Source organism: Podarcis erhardii (assembly GCF_964252035.2).
Source record: "Podarcis erhardii genome assembly, chromosome: 3".
NCBI classification, from domain to species: Eukaryota; Metazoa; Chordata; class Lepidosauria; order Squamata; family Lacertidae; genus Podarcis; species Podarcis erhardii.
Genome location: NC_138507.1, coordinates 5,216,776 through 5,233,115, shown reverse-complemented (window position 1 = coordinate 5,233,115; position 16,340 = coordinate 5,216,776). Strand labels below are relative to the sequence as shown.

General features: G+C 41.2%; 2 protein-coding genes across 3 annotated transcripts in view; one reads left to right on the top strand and one right to left on the bottom strand.

Moving 5' to 3' along the window:
• Positions 1 to 16,340, top strand: part of MCM3 (minichromosome maintenance complex component 3) — a 368,003-nt gene that overhangs the window by 98,336 nt on the left and 253,327 nt on the right. The gene's annotated exons all lie outside the window — the stretch shown is intronic.
• LOC309338375 (cytochrome P450 2K4-like) lies at positions 1,426 to 15,531 on the bottom strand. 2 transcript variants are annotated; one of them, XM_081855598.1, is made up of 9 exons: positions 15,289 to 15,531; positions 14,216 to 14,378; positions 13,138 to 13,287; positions 12,287 to 12,447; positions 11,575 to 11,748; positions 8,748 to 8,895; positions 2,760 to 2,944; positions 2,249 to 2,390; positions 1,426 to 1,868 (listed from the first exon to the last, which is right to left on the bottom strand). In XM_081855598.1, exons 1-9 carry the CDS (start codon positions 15,469 to 15,471, stop codon positions 1,681 to 1,683), a joined length of 1,494 nt encoding a protein of 497 aa, XP_081711724.1. In that variant the 5' UTR covers positions 15,472 to 15,531; the 3' UTR covers positions 1,426 to 1,680. The 2 variants fall into 2 exon arrangements, with proteins under 2 accessions (XP_081711724.1, XP_081711725.1); XM_081855599.1 differs by having other exon boundaries at positions 11,575 to 11,700.

Below are 16,340 nucleotides of genomic sequence, written 5' to 3'. Positions count from 1 at the left end.
GGGCCATATTGCGCTTTTTTGCAACAAGAGGTAACCAACACATCCCTTCAGCCCTCAAGGCTTTTAATGCTAAAGCCAGAGCTCAACTGCTCTATGGAATTCCAATCTGGATGTCAAGGTTTTCCCAGTCAGCGGAAAGAGTGCAGGCAGCCTTTCTTTTTAAGATCTTCCCTGTCCCACGATGCGTACCTTATGCAGCCCTGTGTTTCGAGGGAGGCCAACATAAGCTAGAGACAGTTGCCTGGATGAGTTTTCTTTTATGCTGGCTAAGCATCTGTTTTTCAGACAAAGATACATTACTCAGTGAAGTTCTGTCTGACTTCTTCCCTTCCGCAGGGCTACAACTGTTTTGCACAAAGATACGGCAACTCGGGCTTTCAGAGGATCTCCTGGATGCTGTGGCTTTCCCAGTTGCCAAGACCATGTTAAAAACTAGGCTGTGGGACATAGATCGCCAGGAACTAATCTCAGTTGGGGGAAAAAACATGCTCCCCTCTTTATTTTCAACTCTCTTGGGTGCAGGAATTTAATCTTAATTATTTACAATTTTCGTTTAATGCGCAAGAAAGAAGGGCTTTTTCGCTGGCTAGGTTCAATTCTAATCCTTCTAACCTCCCTTGGGGTAGGTTTGCAGGTTTGGCAGAAGGAGATAGGATCTGCCCATGCGATGCCCACCTGGTGGAAACTCCAGCTCACATGGCCCTTAAATGTAAAATGTATGATGATCTCCGCCAACAGTTTCTAGACCATCTATGTATTCAAAGATGGAAACCAGAGACGGAGGTTATGCGCTTCTTATTACAGGGGAGAGACCAGGAGTTCACCAAGACAGTAGCTAAGTTCCTCTATTTGAGTTTTTGTCACTGAAGTATGCTACAGGATCCTGCCCTTGCTGGAAACCCACAGAGATGAGGCAGATTGCTCACATCTTCTGCCCTTTGGCGGGTGACTGTGCCATTGGGGTGGCGACGAGATCGCACTGGCCTATATATTCTGAATGTATTCTGAATGTTCTTATGTAATGCCAATAAAGGTTACTTGACTTGACTACATTGGAGCTACAGAAGCTAACACAGTGGTACCTCCGGTTACATACGCTTCAGGTTACAGACTCTGCTAACCCAGAAATAGTGCTTCAGGTTGAGAACAGAAATTGTGTTTCAGCGGCGCAGCGGCAGCTGGAGGCCCCATTAGCTAAAGTGGTGCTTCAGGTTAAGAACAGTTTCAGGGTAAGTACAGACCTCTGGAACAAATTAATTACTTAACTTGATATACCACTGTATACCCAACTTCCTCAATTTCAGCATAAGGCATGGTTTCCAGACCCTTTATTGTCTTGGTCACAATTCTCTGCATTCTACCTGGGAATATGATGCTTCAAGATATTTGAAGGTATACCTTAACATGGGAATACATGAAACTAGCTTTGTTGGTTGATCTCTATGCCTCAAGTGTCATAAGAACTCAGGGCCAGGTTTTAAGTAAGAGATGCTCCAATGCTAGTTTCACGGGATTCGGCAGTATGGTAGGTAAAGGGGAACACTTCAGGTTTGTGACAAAGCATGGACCAATTCCACCAGTAGGCTACTCAACCCAAATACACTTGCAGAACAGGGGTGTTTTAAAAAAAGGCTCGCATTGCACATACAGGTAGGATAAGCAAGCCAGGAAATGTGAACCTTAGAAACGTGGTAGAGCGCAGAGCTGGTGGGGCATAGGAGGTGTTATAACCCCAACAGCAGGAGTAAGATCCAGGTCTTCTTGAGATGTTCCAGGGGGTGGCTGGAAGGTGAATCTCTGCAGCAGACTTGTGAAGAAGAGGAAGAGCTCCATTTTGGCAAGAGTCTCACCTATACATGCTCTCCGACCTGCAAGGACACACAGGCAGCAGATAAACTGGGTTTAGCAGTTGCTTAATAACATCCCAAATACTTTAAAGCAGACTAAAATGCAGAGATAAAATAACAGCTCACGGTGCCCATCTTAAAAGAATTATGAGCTCCCAATACGAGCCATCCTGCAATGCTGAAAACCAGGGGTGGAAAACCTTTCTCAGCCTGAGGGCCACATTCCCTGGTGAGCAACATTCTAGGGGCCGCACACCAGTGGTGGCCAGATCTAGTGGCAGAAATGGCCACAGCAACTAATGTGATTCTTACCTTTGCACAATAGGCTACTTTCCATGCATGTAAAAATCACATTGACTAAGTACACACTATGAAGGTATACACAAAAGTAAAAAAATTACCTGCAGAAAAAGGCATGAAAGCATCTCTCTTTATGAATTTTCCTTCAGAGTTAAGAAAATGCTCAGGATAGAATTTATGTGGTTTCTCCCATTGAGATTCATCGTGCAGCACAGAGGACAGCAATGTTATGATGTATGTCCCCTGCAAAGGCAAAGCAAGAGTTATTTAAAAATAAACATATGTCTCTGGTACAATAAATATTCAGTGCATGAGAAATGAGATTTGAGTTCATCTGAGAAATGTCTTTAGTTCCAAAAACTTTAACATATAAGTCAGGATCTCCCACCAGAAAAGGTTTGTTTCCCAACCTTGTTCTCCTTCCCACTGAGATCTGTTTAATGGGTTGAAGCTGATGCCTGACAGTTTCCGAAGCGTAGATTGCATGCTTGCAGTGCAATCCTATACAGGTCTGCTCAGATGTCACCCACACTGAAGTCCAAGGGGCTTACTCCCAGGATAGCCTTTAAATATATTGTAACTAGTGGGCAGCAGTTCAATGAAATGTATCACCTTTGGAATGAAGTAGCCATTGAGGGTAACATCTGTAGCCGTGGCATGAGGCAGGTTGGTTGGGTTAATATTGGCAAACCTCTGGATCTCATGGACCACGGCATCTGTATAAGGCATTTTTGTTCGGTGTTCAATCCTTGGCTGAGAAGATCCAACAACCTTTGCAATTTCTTCTTGGACCCTTACTGGGGGAAGCAAAAAAGAAAAGCATTAATTTTTCTGCTAAGATTATCTCTTTGATTTGGCTTTTGTCTCTCAAAATACTAATCTCTCCAGCATAGAACTGGAATAAACTGGTTCTCCAATTCCCTGGGCTCGCATACTTAATCTCTAGAATGTGACATGGGTATTTTTTAAACAGGACAAACATTTTAGCCAATAACTTGATATACTGATGGAGAGAAATTCATCCAGGATGATTATTAAAATATCACCGCTGGGAATATCCTGAAGTGGTTTCTTTTACATATAATGGTAAAAACCAAATATTTCGTGATCCTACCGAGCCATACAGATTTTGGAGAAAATATGGTGGAAAGTTAGCTAGAGAAAGAGCATTTGGACAGGAAGAAGAAGATTCAACTGAGGTGGAGGCGAAAGAGAAATAAATATGGAACAATATGGCTTTGAAAATTCTAACTTGGTGTCAGGGAACTGCCATCGGAAAGGCAGGTGGTGGAGGGGCTCTCAGAAGCTAGGAGAGACTCAGCAGCGGGGGAAGGTACCAGCAGGGGGAGTGTGGGAGATCAGAGAGAGAGTGAGGCGCAGGAATGGCTCAGGGAATCTTCCAGCAAAAACAGTGGAGAAGTCTCAGGACCTCCTATAGGTACACCCACTCCTCGCTGGAAACTGTCGCGCCGAGAATCCAGACGACGCGTTTCCGTTAAGGAGCTTCTATGCTGGAGTCGTTTCCGTAAACGCCCACTGTCGGATTCTGCCAGCGATTAAGGGAGTCATGCTTAAGGGGCTCCGCTGTACACAGAGTCTTGAGAAACATGCCCAAGATCTGAGGGACTGAACTTTTACGCACAAGTAGCTCATAATCCCATCACACTTGGAATGTAAATAGGCTAAATAATAAGACTAAAGGGAACAAAAATTGAACATGTAAAGAAGTTAAACTTGGATAAATAAAACTTAAATAAAAGGTTGGGAAAGGACTTTCTAACTTCTGATGTAACAAAAAGGAGAGGAGTTGTAATGTGTATAAAACCAGGGTTGAACCCAAAACAATTATTCAAAGACCAACAAGGAAGAATATTGATAACCCAGATACCTTCACATGGAGAAAAAGTATTATTAATTGGTGTGTATGCACCTAATGAGGAAAAAAACAGATTTTTAAAAGAGGCTAGAAGAAATATTATTTGAAAATTTGAATGAAAAGATTATTTTGATGAGCGATATGAATGGTGTAGCCTCCCTAGATGGGGACAGGAGGCTTCTAAAGATTTGTATACTAAGGTAAAGAGGGCAGAAATTCTATCAAGAACATTATGAGACTACAACTCTATAATAGTGGAATTAAGAACAGGGACAAGTTTCCCGATGAGATGGAGACTAAATGAAAATTTATTAAATGATCAAGTAATATTAGAAAAAGGGGTCAAAAAAATTAAAGGATTATTTTGAAATTAATTTGAACCAAGAGACAGATTCAAAGGTGGTATGGGGACTTCCGGGTTAGCGCCAACGTCTAATGGCGGATTCCCTCTGAGCTCCGGAGGGAATCGGCTCAGTAGGGATCGGGTTCTACCGTGCCGGCGACGCGGGGACCCTTAAAAACCACAGGTGCGAATGCCTGTGGACGTGGTGACTCGGCGGGCACCATTAACGCTCCCCCCGACCTGCAAAGGAGCCTTTTTAAAGGCTGCGGAACGGGGGATGGGGGGTGGCGCGGTGCTGAGAGTCTTCTGCTTCCCCTGCTGAGCGAAGCTGCATGCCATGGACGGAGAGCACTGACTTTTTCCTTTAAACATTTGGACTAAAAGCAACAACCCGTGAGTAATACGGAGATCTGACTTTAAAAGAAAAAAAAATTTAAATTCGGTACGAACGGGGGAGGGGTAAAAAGGAAGTCTGCCCTCCCACATTTTGTAGATATCTTAAAGCAAAGATCGGATAACTAAAGTCGAGAGAACCATCTTTTCCTTTTTGGAAGAAAAATTAATATTTTCGCGATTGGACTGTACAATTGATTTTGCTGGAGGATAAGAACTGACTTAAATTAAAGTACAACCCCCCCGGGAACCGGGAGTGATCTGTGAGAGAGCCTGTTGAAAAGATACAGACTTTGACAGCTGTCAAACTAGCTGTCAAAGTTGGGAAATAAAAGGAAACGTTGTTTCTGGTGACTCTGCTGGCTAGATCTTTTTTAAAATTTGGTTACAATTTGTCAGGAGTAAAGGAAAATAAGCTACATTTGGACTTTTGGAGTAATTGGAAAGATACTAAGTAAACAGAGTCCCCCTAGAGGGGACTTTTGAGATACTGTAAGAAATGGCTCTCAGTGGAAAAATACTGGAAGAACTGAATAGGACTTTTTATCTCCTGGGAAAGCTTCATGACCAAAGTGGTATCTTAGCAACAACGACAACAGCATTGAATAATACTGTCAACAATCTTATGGGAACAGGAAGTGAATTGATACAAGTTTTTGTTTCCGAACCAAAAGCCTTGGAAGGTGAAATAGAGGCTGCTACAGCTGAGGAAATGAACTTTGACAAATCCCAAGAGACACATGAGGACTTGTTGGAAACTGAAGGAGAAGCCACAAGGTTGCAGAAGATTAAGTTTGACCAGAGGCCTGGCAGCATAAATTTATCCAAGATGGAAATTGGAGCTTCAGGGCCATATAGATTCAAAAGACTTAAGAAACAGAATATGAGCTCCACTTCTAAATACAGAGGCCTGCTGGCAAGAAAAAAGAATACTAAGGTGATAAGGCTTCCTCGAGAGTCGGTGTTGAAAATAAAGGACTGTCAAGAAGACCAGCAGAGAGAAACTAAGAGAGGGCCAAATGCCTCAGGCGTTTGGGACACAGGCTAGAATAGCTGTACTGATGGACATTGGGTTTAGAGACCACAACCGGGAAAGGGAGGGGGGGACTTGGGAATCCTAAGGGTGTTCAAATATAATTTGTTCAGATCTTGTTCATATGTTTATTTTTTGTAACCTTTATGGAAGGTGGGAAAATCGCGGAAGGGGGATTTGGGTCGACTTTAGGAATAAGGTTTAAAATTAACTCAAAAGTGGTTTTTCTTTTTAGATTAAATAGATATAAGATTTTAAATAAGTATTTGTTGAGCGGATAAAAATGAAGTTATAATACAGAAGGGGGAGGTGTGAGGAGGTCGGGAAAATAAGGTTCAAGAAAGAAAGGATTGGAATTATACTTGTTTGTTTGTTTGTTTGTGTATGTTTGTATGTTGGTTTGTGTTTATGTGTTTATAATTGGAAACCTCAATAAATATTATATATAAAAAAAATCAAAGGTGGTATGGGATGCCAGTAAAGTAGTAATGTGGTGGTGGTGGGGGGGTTACATAGCAACGCGCATAGCAAAGAAATATTAGAGAGCAGAAAAAACAAGAAATTTTACAAGAAATAAAAGGGAAAGGGAAAGAATTAATACATTCCCCTTGAAAAGAGATAGTGAAACAGGATATCAATATGTTGCAAATGCAATATTCAATTATAATAAACCAAGAAATAGAGTGGAAAATTAAATATTTAAACAGAAACAATTTAAACAGGCTAACAAGCCATGGAAACTATTAACTTGGCAAATAAAGAAGAAACAAGAAAAAACCTGCATTAATAGAATAAATGTAGAAGGTAGAGTTGTGCAAAATCTGAAAGAAATAAGAAATCAATTTTTGAGGTTTTTATACAGAACTATATTGAGCTAATACGAGGTAATTTAGAAGACGTGGGTAGATATTTAGAAGACAGCAGACTACCTAAGATACCAAAAGGTAAAATGTCATTTGTTAATGGACCTGTCATAATGATGGAATTACAGCAAGCAATTTTAAACGGTAACTTAGGAAACGTACCCTGACCTTATTGACTTTCATCAATATAATATAAAAAATTAACCGTTTACTTAATACAACGTTTAAAAGATATTATGAATACATCTTTGAATACAGGAAAGTTACCCAAATCCTGGAAGAGTGCATGCATAACTTTGATTCATAAGCAAAATAGAGATCTAAAGCTGGTTAAGAACTATTAGCCTATTTCGTTGTTGAATCAAGATTCTAAACTGTTTGCAGACAAATTAGCTAATGGGTTGAAAACTGTATTAAAAGAGGTAATATTATGAAGCACCTTGTCTGTGCTGGTTGAAGGAATGGTTGTTATTAAAGAATCCACATATTTTAGATTTGGAATGTCATGGTATTATTTTTGGTTGGCACATTTATTTGTGGTATGAAAAGGTGAAAGTACATAAAGGTTTTACAAACCATACAATCATAATATTAAATATTATAAAACAGAAATTCAATTAAAATTAATTTTAAAAATGCAAACCATATAATTGGGGGGGGGGGGGTTATAGAGTATGGGATCAGTATAAAAACCTGTTGGAGACCAAAACACCACTATGGCTTTCAGCTTTGGAAGCCATAGCGGTGAAAAAGAAAAACATGATGGAAAATTGGGCAACATAGAAATTTAAGTGGAGAAGGTGGAGAATTGATATTAAAATAATGATTTTTCAGAGATGTTAACAACATGATTACAATATCATCATTTGAAAGGATATATAGCAGGGGGTTGGGGATGAAAGATCACACTTGAAAGAGACCTGTTAAACTGTAATGTTAAAGTGATATCTAAAATGTATAAAATATTATTGGAATGGGAAACAAAGGAAGAACAAGTGAAATCTTCAATGATACTCTGAACAATAAAGGTAAAGGCACCCCTGCCCGTACGGGCCAGTCTTGACAGACTCTAGGGTTGTGCGCTCACCTCACTCTAGAGGCCGGGAGCCAGCGCTGTCCGCAGACACTTCCGGGTTACGTGGCCAGCGTGACGAAGCTGCTCCGCCAAACCGGCACCAGAGCAGCACATGGAACGCCGTTTACCTTCCCGCTAGAAGCGGTACCTATTTATCTACTTGCACTTAATTGTGCTTTCAAACTGCTAGGTAGGCAGGAGCTGGGACCGAACGACGGGAGCTCACCCCGCTGCGGGGATTCGAACCGCCGACCAGGCGATCAGCAAGTCCTAGGCGCTGAGGTTTTACCCACAGCGCCACCTGCGTCCCTGCTCTGATCCATAGTTATTGGTAATAATACAGAAATGGCCGGATGGGAAAGTTTATCGAACATGGATATAAAATTTACATAATGTTATAGTTTAAGAGAAAATTATATGAAAGCGTTATATAGATGGTATTTAACACCTAGTAGATTGGCTAAAATGTATAAATCCAACTTGAACATGTGCTGGAAATGTAAAGAGAAAGGAGGTACCGTTTTTCATATGTGGTGGTCTTGTAATAAGGTTAAAGCTTACTGGGAAATGATATACAATAAAATAAAAAAGATGTTTAAGATGTTTAAAAAACCAGAAGATAACATTTTTTATTTTATTTTTTAAAAAGAAAGGAATGGAAATGGTTTATTGAATATTTACAAACAAACTGTAAACATACTAAGACATTGGCAGGATTAATGAAAAAACCCGCAGTTTCAATATATCTATGGGATATATACTGAAATATATATCTAAAATAATATGTTGAGATAATCTGGAGTATGCAGGAATATGAAATGAAATGTAAAGTGCCACAGAAAGAGGGAGAAGGGAGTCCAGGTTGAAATGTTAAACTTATGACTGAACAATTGTTGTTATACATACACACACACACACATATGCAAATTATAAACATTTTTTCTCTCTAATAGTTACATATAACTGGAATTAAGATATCTCAGAATAATGGGAGCCAACCCAATTAAGAGCACTCACTCTGAATTTCAGGATATTTCATCATTAGTAACAGTCCCCAGCGCAGTGTAGTAGAAGTGGTCTCCGTGCCAGCAGCAAATAAATTGGCCACAACAGTTTTTAAGTTTTCGTTGTGGAAATATGCATTCGTCTTGTTCTTCTTCTCCTCCTGGGTTGCAAAGAGTATGAATGGGTTAAAACGAATGGAGTGAGAAAATTTCATATGCAGAGATAAAAATGAATACCTGACAGGACCTGATGATCGAAGTATTGCTGCTTGCTGAGCAGTGAGAGATTCCAGGTTTCCAGACTATGCGATGATGATGGTATAGGGTTTATTTACACATATATACAACCCGAGCCTAAGATGGAGTGGCTCAGCATCAAGACCCCAAAATGTCTTGCTTCTCCATAGTCACAGCTGTTGCTCTCCATCTACCAGCTAAGAGAGGAGGTTGGGGAAACTTGGCAATCCAGCTCCTTCTTCTTTGATTCTCATAGTGGTGCTTAACTCCTCAGCCAAATGCCTTTGTTTAGACCAGTGGTAGTCAACCTTTTTATAACTACTGCCCACTAATGCATCTTTCCTGATGGTAAAATTTTATTACCGCCCACCAGTGTTCAGTGAAAGGAGGATTCACCTTGTGCTGTAGAACCCCTACCGTCCACCTAGAATGCTGAAACGCCCACTAGTGGGTGGTAGGGACCAGGTTGATAACCCCTGGTTTAGACCAGGCATAGGCAAAGTCCAGCCCTCCAGATGTTTGGGATTACAATTCCCATCATCCCTGACCACTGGTCCTGTTAGGTAGGGATGATGGAAATTATAGTCCCAAACATCTGGAGGGCCGGACTTTGCCTATGCCTGGTTTAGACAAAGGAACTAGTGGTAGTATTTACGTGACACGTATATGGCCCTCATCTCACAAAGAAACTTGTCTGACTGATTCAAGAATAGATTCAATTCCATTAGAATTAACCCTTACTGGGTACAAGATCCCCACAATTTGGAACGTGCTCAGGCATCATGCAGACTGACCCCATAAACCTGCAACAGTATTATGATTACATACATGGAAGGCAGCATTTCTGGTGAACACTTGTGGAGATCTGAAATCAGGGTTACCATAAAGTGTTGTTTTTTGCTGACATATATCGTTCTCAGCTGAACATCTCATAACATCTTTAATGTATTTACTCATAGTTTAAACTGGAAAAATGACTCAGAAATACCAGTTACAGATAGGTAGCCGTGTTGGTCTGCCATAGTCAAAACAAAAAAAATTCCTTCCAGTAGCACCTTAAAGACCAACTAAGTCAGTTCTTGGTATGAGCTTTCGTGTGCATGCACACTTCTTCAGATACACTGAAACAGAAGTTTCAGAAATACCACATATTCATCTGGAACTGTTTCATTAAACTGAGATAGACAATGTGGTGCCCTCCATATTTTGGAGATAGCAACTACCTTCAGCCACACTTTTCAACACCTGTAACACAAATAGAGTTGCTGGTTGTAATATCTGCCTGTCCTGCTGGGAGTCAGAGGGGAGTGAAGAGAGGAAGGAGTTCTTCCAATTGTTCATTCAATAGTTGCCATACGGCACCAACCAACAGTGGTGTGTTTTTCAGGATATTCACCATACTGAGCACTTTTTCTAAGATCTACACAGTCCTTGCTTATCAGGGAAACATTCCTAGCATTTTTCTCTCACAAAGGCGCAGCCATGCAGTTTCACATTACAACCAGCAGATTCACAAGTGAGGCAGAGGATCAAAAGCAGAGTGAAATAACATTAAAACTTCTTAGCTGTTTAGAACCTTTATTTGATACATATGTTAAAAGATGCTTTTCAACAACTTAAATTTTTAAATCTCTGCTAGAGTTCTCTCATGAAACAGTATTTGCCCCAAAATTGGGTCTTAGCACCCAATAATTCTACTTTCTACCATTTTCCCCCATTGTACAAACACCTACTCTCCCAAATGGCCACCCTGCCTATCTAAGAGAGGCTCAGTCTCAGGCTGCCATGAATTTGCAGCAGGACGAGCTAGAAACCAAAAAAGAGGAGAATTTTTTAAAAGAGAAAAGAAAAAGAAGGGGGGAGGATTATAATTCTAAGCTCTTTATCACTTATACTTTAACCCTACAGACAGTGTAGATTGAAAATTAAAAGCAAATTCAGACCTATATATCTTATAACTTTTCCAACCCTTTAAAAATAATCCCCAACCTGTTATTTAGAACTCTGTCGTCACCCAACCACCTGTTTCCTTTTCTGGGTGCTAATTAATTGGTAAACAGAAACTCCAATTCATATTCATTTCCAATCTTAGTAATGGTTAAAAGAACTGAAGCCCTAATTTAAGGGTGATTGGTCAGCGCATGGGCCAATGTTTTTTCCTTGCTCCAAGATGCCTCCCCACCCTCAAAGTTTCCTACTTCCTCCAGTGTGAAAAACGCCTTCTTCTCAGCACACAAGGCATTTTCCCATCCCCCTTGTATCAAAAGGGAGTCTGGCAATGATTACCTCTTATCACTGCATAATTATCTCTCTTGGAAGAAGCTGCAGCAGCTGATGGTCAGTCTGACATAATTCCACCCCTGGAAATTCATATACGCCCAGGGAATTTTTTTCAGAAATGTTGGTTAGCACACAACCTTTGCCTCTGCAGAGGTAACTTCTGTAACACATTAACAATGGCTGACTATTGGGAAATGGTAGGAAGTATGCCAGGTTGGTCCCTTCTGCAATAAGACTTCCTGACTACTCTTTATGCATTCACTTGCAAACACAAATTGAAAATGTCAACGCTTATTCTGGGCCAACTTAAAAGACTCCATTACCTCTTGTTGTTGGATAAGAAATGAGTCAATAAAGCTCCTCTGGTCATTTTCATCCAGATCTTGGAGGTGTTTTATGAAGGTGGCATTTATGAAGGCAAACAGCTCATCTCTGTTTTGATTGAAAGTCTTAGGAGCCTCCAATAGAAAACCAAGAGCAGGAAACATGTTATACAGCTGAAAGGATAAACATGTGAAAAAAGGAAAAGAGACATTAGGAAAGCTCAATGCAGTTCTCTCAACTGCGTCTCTCAAAGCATGATTGCCCAAATACAACACAAAGCTCTTGAATGGCATTTGTAATGGGGGATGGGGTAACTCAGCATAGCATAATTTACGTGCAACCCCAGAATAATACGCTATGGCAGTTTTCCTCTGGAGGTTTGCCTTCAGAGAGGGAGATCTGCCCTTGGAGGTCCCTTCTGGGCCATCATGGAACCAACTATCACTTGTTTTTCCTTGTCCTTGGAGTCCCAATGGCAGTGAGACAAGAAAGGGTGTGCGCAAAAGAGACTTTATTATAGTTATGGGATGACTGTGCTATGTGAGTTTTCTAAATATTTTGAATCATCACCAGGTTTCTCAAGAGACCAATATTCTGTGTTTTGTGGTGAAACCTGAACAATATACTATAAACATGTTTCCCTGCCCACTTTGCATATACTGTTATTACAATCAACTGTTTGTTTGTTTTAATTGGAAAAAAATAGATTACCATGACTGAAGAGCTTCCAAAAAATTGGGCATTTTCATTAGTCAACTTCAGAAGTCTTATGTATGTGGGATCTTCATAATCAAATCGCTTGCCTAGTAGTATGGACACTATTATATTGGCAACAGCTGCATTCATAATTGTGGTGGTCTCAGTCGGGTTTCCTATACATGAATATGACAGTTAAACAAAAATATTCTGTTGAAATTCCAAGTATGGAAAGGGCATTGTTTTTAAGTCTGCTCTTTGTTGCCTTAAATCCCTACTGGCAGCTTACCTATGTGTAGACCTCCTTTATCAAAGAAACTGAAACTAAGTGCTGCTGGATGTGGCCATAGCTGGGCTAAGAAATGCTCAAAGGGGCTTGGAAGTCACAGCAGCTATTGGAGTATAATCTACACACTACAGAAGAAACAGACCAATTACGTCTCCACAGGAAACCCTGGGAACTGTAGTTCTGGAGTTAGCGATAAGTATGGGCTCATCCACACTTCCACTTCACACACGCTTTCTAGGCATGGTTGAAGCATTTCTACCCCTTCCCCATTCCTTTCCAAGGGGAAAACCACTCTTTAGCAGTAGATCAGAACCAATGGCAACTGGAGAAAGCCCAAATTGCTCAACAGCGTGGTTTTTCCCAAGGGAAAGCAACAGGAGAAGAGGATATGTGGATGAGCCCTGTGGAACACAACACTCTAAGCACCTTTAAAGTTCTATGCTTATGCAGTGGTTTGACTTCACCCCTGGAGGCACACTGGGATCTGTGCTTCTGGAAGTTAGGAATATGTAACACAATAGTCTTGGCACCTTTAAACAATGGTAGTGTAGCTATGCATCAGAGGAAAACAACCCACCTTTGTAAGATTCAATTTTTTTTATCAGGACACTGCATTCCTCAACAATTCTATCTTCGATGGACCTCTTTCCCATTCCGTAGTCCCGTAATGTGCTTACAGCAAACCGCCGCATCACTTTCCAGTTCTCACCATTAGACAGAACTATTCCTGAAGAGATGGGAAGAAAGGTTTCATGTCTGCATGGTCATTGTACAAAAATATCAATAAATTATGTTCTGCATTTCTTCCACGGAACTGAGAATGTGTCCCAGCTATTCTCCCATTCAGACTCAGACTTCTGAGCTTTGACAAAGTAGCTGATAGATGTGCCATCAGAGCATGACCTGAGAACACATAGATAGAGAGGATAGAGTAGAGGATTGTTTGTACATGTCAGGGGTCCCAGCAGCACTCAGCTTGATACTTTGTAATCCATGGGCAGACATTATGCCTCCTTCATGTTTCCTCTCTGTATAGGCTGGACCAGAAAATGGTTAGTCAGTTTCCACCCGGTGTGTGGCATTACTTTTCCATGGGACGATTATTGTCATGTACCATGCTGAGGAGAACTACAATGAGGAGGAATGGTGGGAGCTGCCTCTTCCCCCTCACCCTGAATCTCCCCAGGAGCAGGAGGACAGTATAGATTTAGATCGGTGGTTTGCAGAGGGGCATAGCTGAGAAGGCAAAAGCTGGGAAATACTGGATGGAGCTAGGAGAAGAAACACTGGAAAAGAGAGGGTTTACACATTCACAGTCATTGGATAACATCCTCCCCCCCTTGATCTAGGAGGGCTCAGAAAGTCTCCGAACAGAAAGCACAGCAACTACATGCTCAGGTTATGAGATGAAGGAGTGACGTGGATGGATAGGGATGGCAGGGGGAGGGGGGAGCCTTAATTAGGAGCACCACCATTCTAGCGGGAGGCATTTGTTGTCCCTTGCTATGATTATTGAAGAATTCTAACTGGTAAGAAGACTCTGTTTCCTTTGTTCTGCTTATCTACTGCCATGGGGGGAGGAAGCAAATTACCTGTAGCCTGACAATTATTCACAATTCACATTACCAGTTTCAATAAAAAGGGAAGTGCCTCACCAAAGTCTTGTGCAAGCCCTTGAAATAATGGAACGATGGGTCTGTCTGCAAATGCGTCCGCCTGATTAACCAGCGCCTCCTTTACTGTCTCATATCCTGCCAACACCACAGTTTTTTGGGGTCCCATTTGGATGCTGAAGATGGGACCATATTGCTTTGACAACTGGAATTCAATGGAAGAAAAAATGGGAAACAGAGTATACCCAAAGAATATATTAATGTAAATAATCTCTGACAGAACTGACTGCATTAGCTTGCACATTTACCTAAGAGAAAAGACTCTTTTATACATTCCACAGAATCTAGTAGCAAAGTTTTACTATTTTTTTCAGCTTTTTTTCAATAACTACTATTGAACTCAGTAGAAATTACTTCCATATTATTGTGCCTTGGGCCGAGCTGAAAACAAATGACTTAAGAATAGTAATTTTGTGGAATGAATTCCCTTTTTGTATCTTTGCAAAACAGAATCCAAATAACATAATGATAAAGTAAAAGAGCATTGTCTATGCCTCAATGCTCTTCAAAACATTTGCTACTAATAGCTGTAGCAGCAACATTTGCTGGACTCATGATAGAGCAGCTCAGCCCTTTCACCGAGTTCAGTTCTGGTGCGGCAGCACAAATATTTGCTAGGAATGCTCAGGAAACCAGAAGAAAATAGGCAGTTGTAAGGATAAAAGTGATTATACCTTTAATGGCACCTCTCAAACCTAGTTTAGAAAGATAGGCTCAAGAAGGAGGTTGGGCTGGGCAAGGTTTGCACCGACACTTTTACATCCTTGAAAATGGAGGCAGAGTCAAATGGGATTCGACACCAGACACCCCCAGTCATCTTGTTCAAATTACCAGTTATAAATTGCAACTAGCTCCTATGACTATTTATTGGGAAAGATAAGAGGAGGTTCTATAGCACACAAAGGGGAGATAAGATTTATAGGCTCTAAAAGAACAAAATGTAATGTAATATGTAGTAGTAGTAGTAGTAGTAGTAGTAATTTTCTACCCCGCTCATCTGACTGGGCTGCCCCAGTATCTTTTAGCCTTGCCATGATTAGAACTGGAAGCTTTACCTTTAACATAGTTCTGTGAGGCCTCTTCAGATCCATGATGTGGAGATTCCCAATGAGAGGTAAAGGCCTCGGACCTGGTGGAAGATTTTGGGAGCTCTTGTTCCAGAAAGTGCCCAGTTTCAAAACAAAGGAAACCATAAGGATAAAGAGGAACAATGCTGGAATCGGTTCTGTCCAATCCATTTTGTTTCAGCAAGCACTTTTTTGCAGTGGTTATAATGAAAGCTACAGTGCAGTTTGGTCGAGGACAATGTCTTGCAGTGAGCAGCATATATATTATGCTAGGTACTGTCTCTAGTGAGTCATTAAACCACCCAGTAAAACTGAAAGTGTCCTGCTTTGTCCCTCCGATTTTTCCTTCTCCTCCACAACTATTCAAAGCTGTATCTCGGATGATTTGCCTTTCAGTTTAATATTTACTCAAGGGGGTACTGCCCACTTCCACAAACTAATGCTTTCCAGAACAGATTCAAACTCTCTTGAATCTGGCCGCAGATCTGCCACTCTGGATTATCTGTAAAATTAATGTGTTATAATGGGAGTATAGGGCAGCATTGTGAAATTCTTTGGAGTAATAATTGAACTGCATTTAGGGATGGATGTGTGAAAGTGCACCAGTGTGGACTTCCACCGAGGCAAGATGGGAAGCCCCACAGCAGCACAGAGCCTCTGAGGACCACAAGCACCAATGGCACTGCCTGGCTGGTGCCCGCACTGCCAATCCGGCCACTGCCACAACCAGTAGGTTAGCACGGGGTCCAACACGACAACCAGGGAGGTTGCACCTTCCAATCTCCTCAGTGGCCTTGACCCCACTGGGACCTGACAGATCCCATCGAAAGGCCAGCAGAGTTCCAAGGCCTGGAGGCCTCCAGAGCCAAACAGAAAAGAAGAAAAAACCTCCAGATAAAAACCTGGCAAGCCAAGAGACTTCTATGAAAACAACAAACCCATACCAACACATGAAATCCAAGACAAACTAGGGGACACCTAAATACCTTGGCTAACACACCATCAACTACATGCCTTCTTAAACAACCCAGCAGTAAAAT

Coding starts and splice junctions, on each gene's coding strand:
- LOC309338375 (XM_081855598.1), bottom strand. CDS start 15,471: ATGGATTGGACAGAACCGATTCCAGCATTGTTCCTCTTTATCCTTATG. Junction 13,288..14,215: donor AGGGCTTGCACAAGACTTTG/GTGAGGCACTTC, acceptor CCATCTCTTCAG/GAATAGTTCTGTCTAATGGT. Junction 12,448..13,137: donor AAAAATTGAATCTTACAAAG/GTGGGTTGTTTT, acceptor ATTCATGTATAG/GAAACCCGACTGAGACCACC.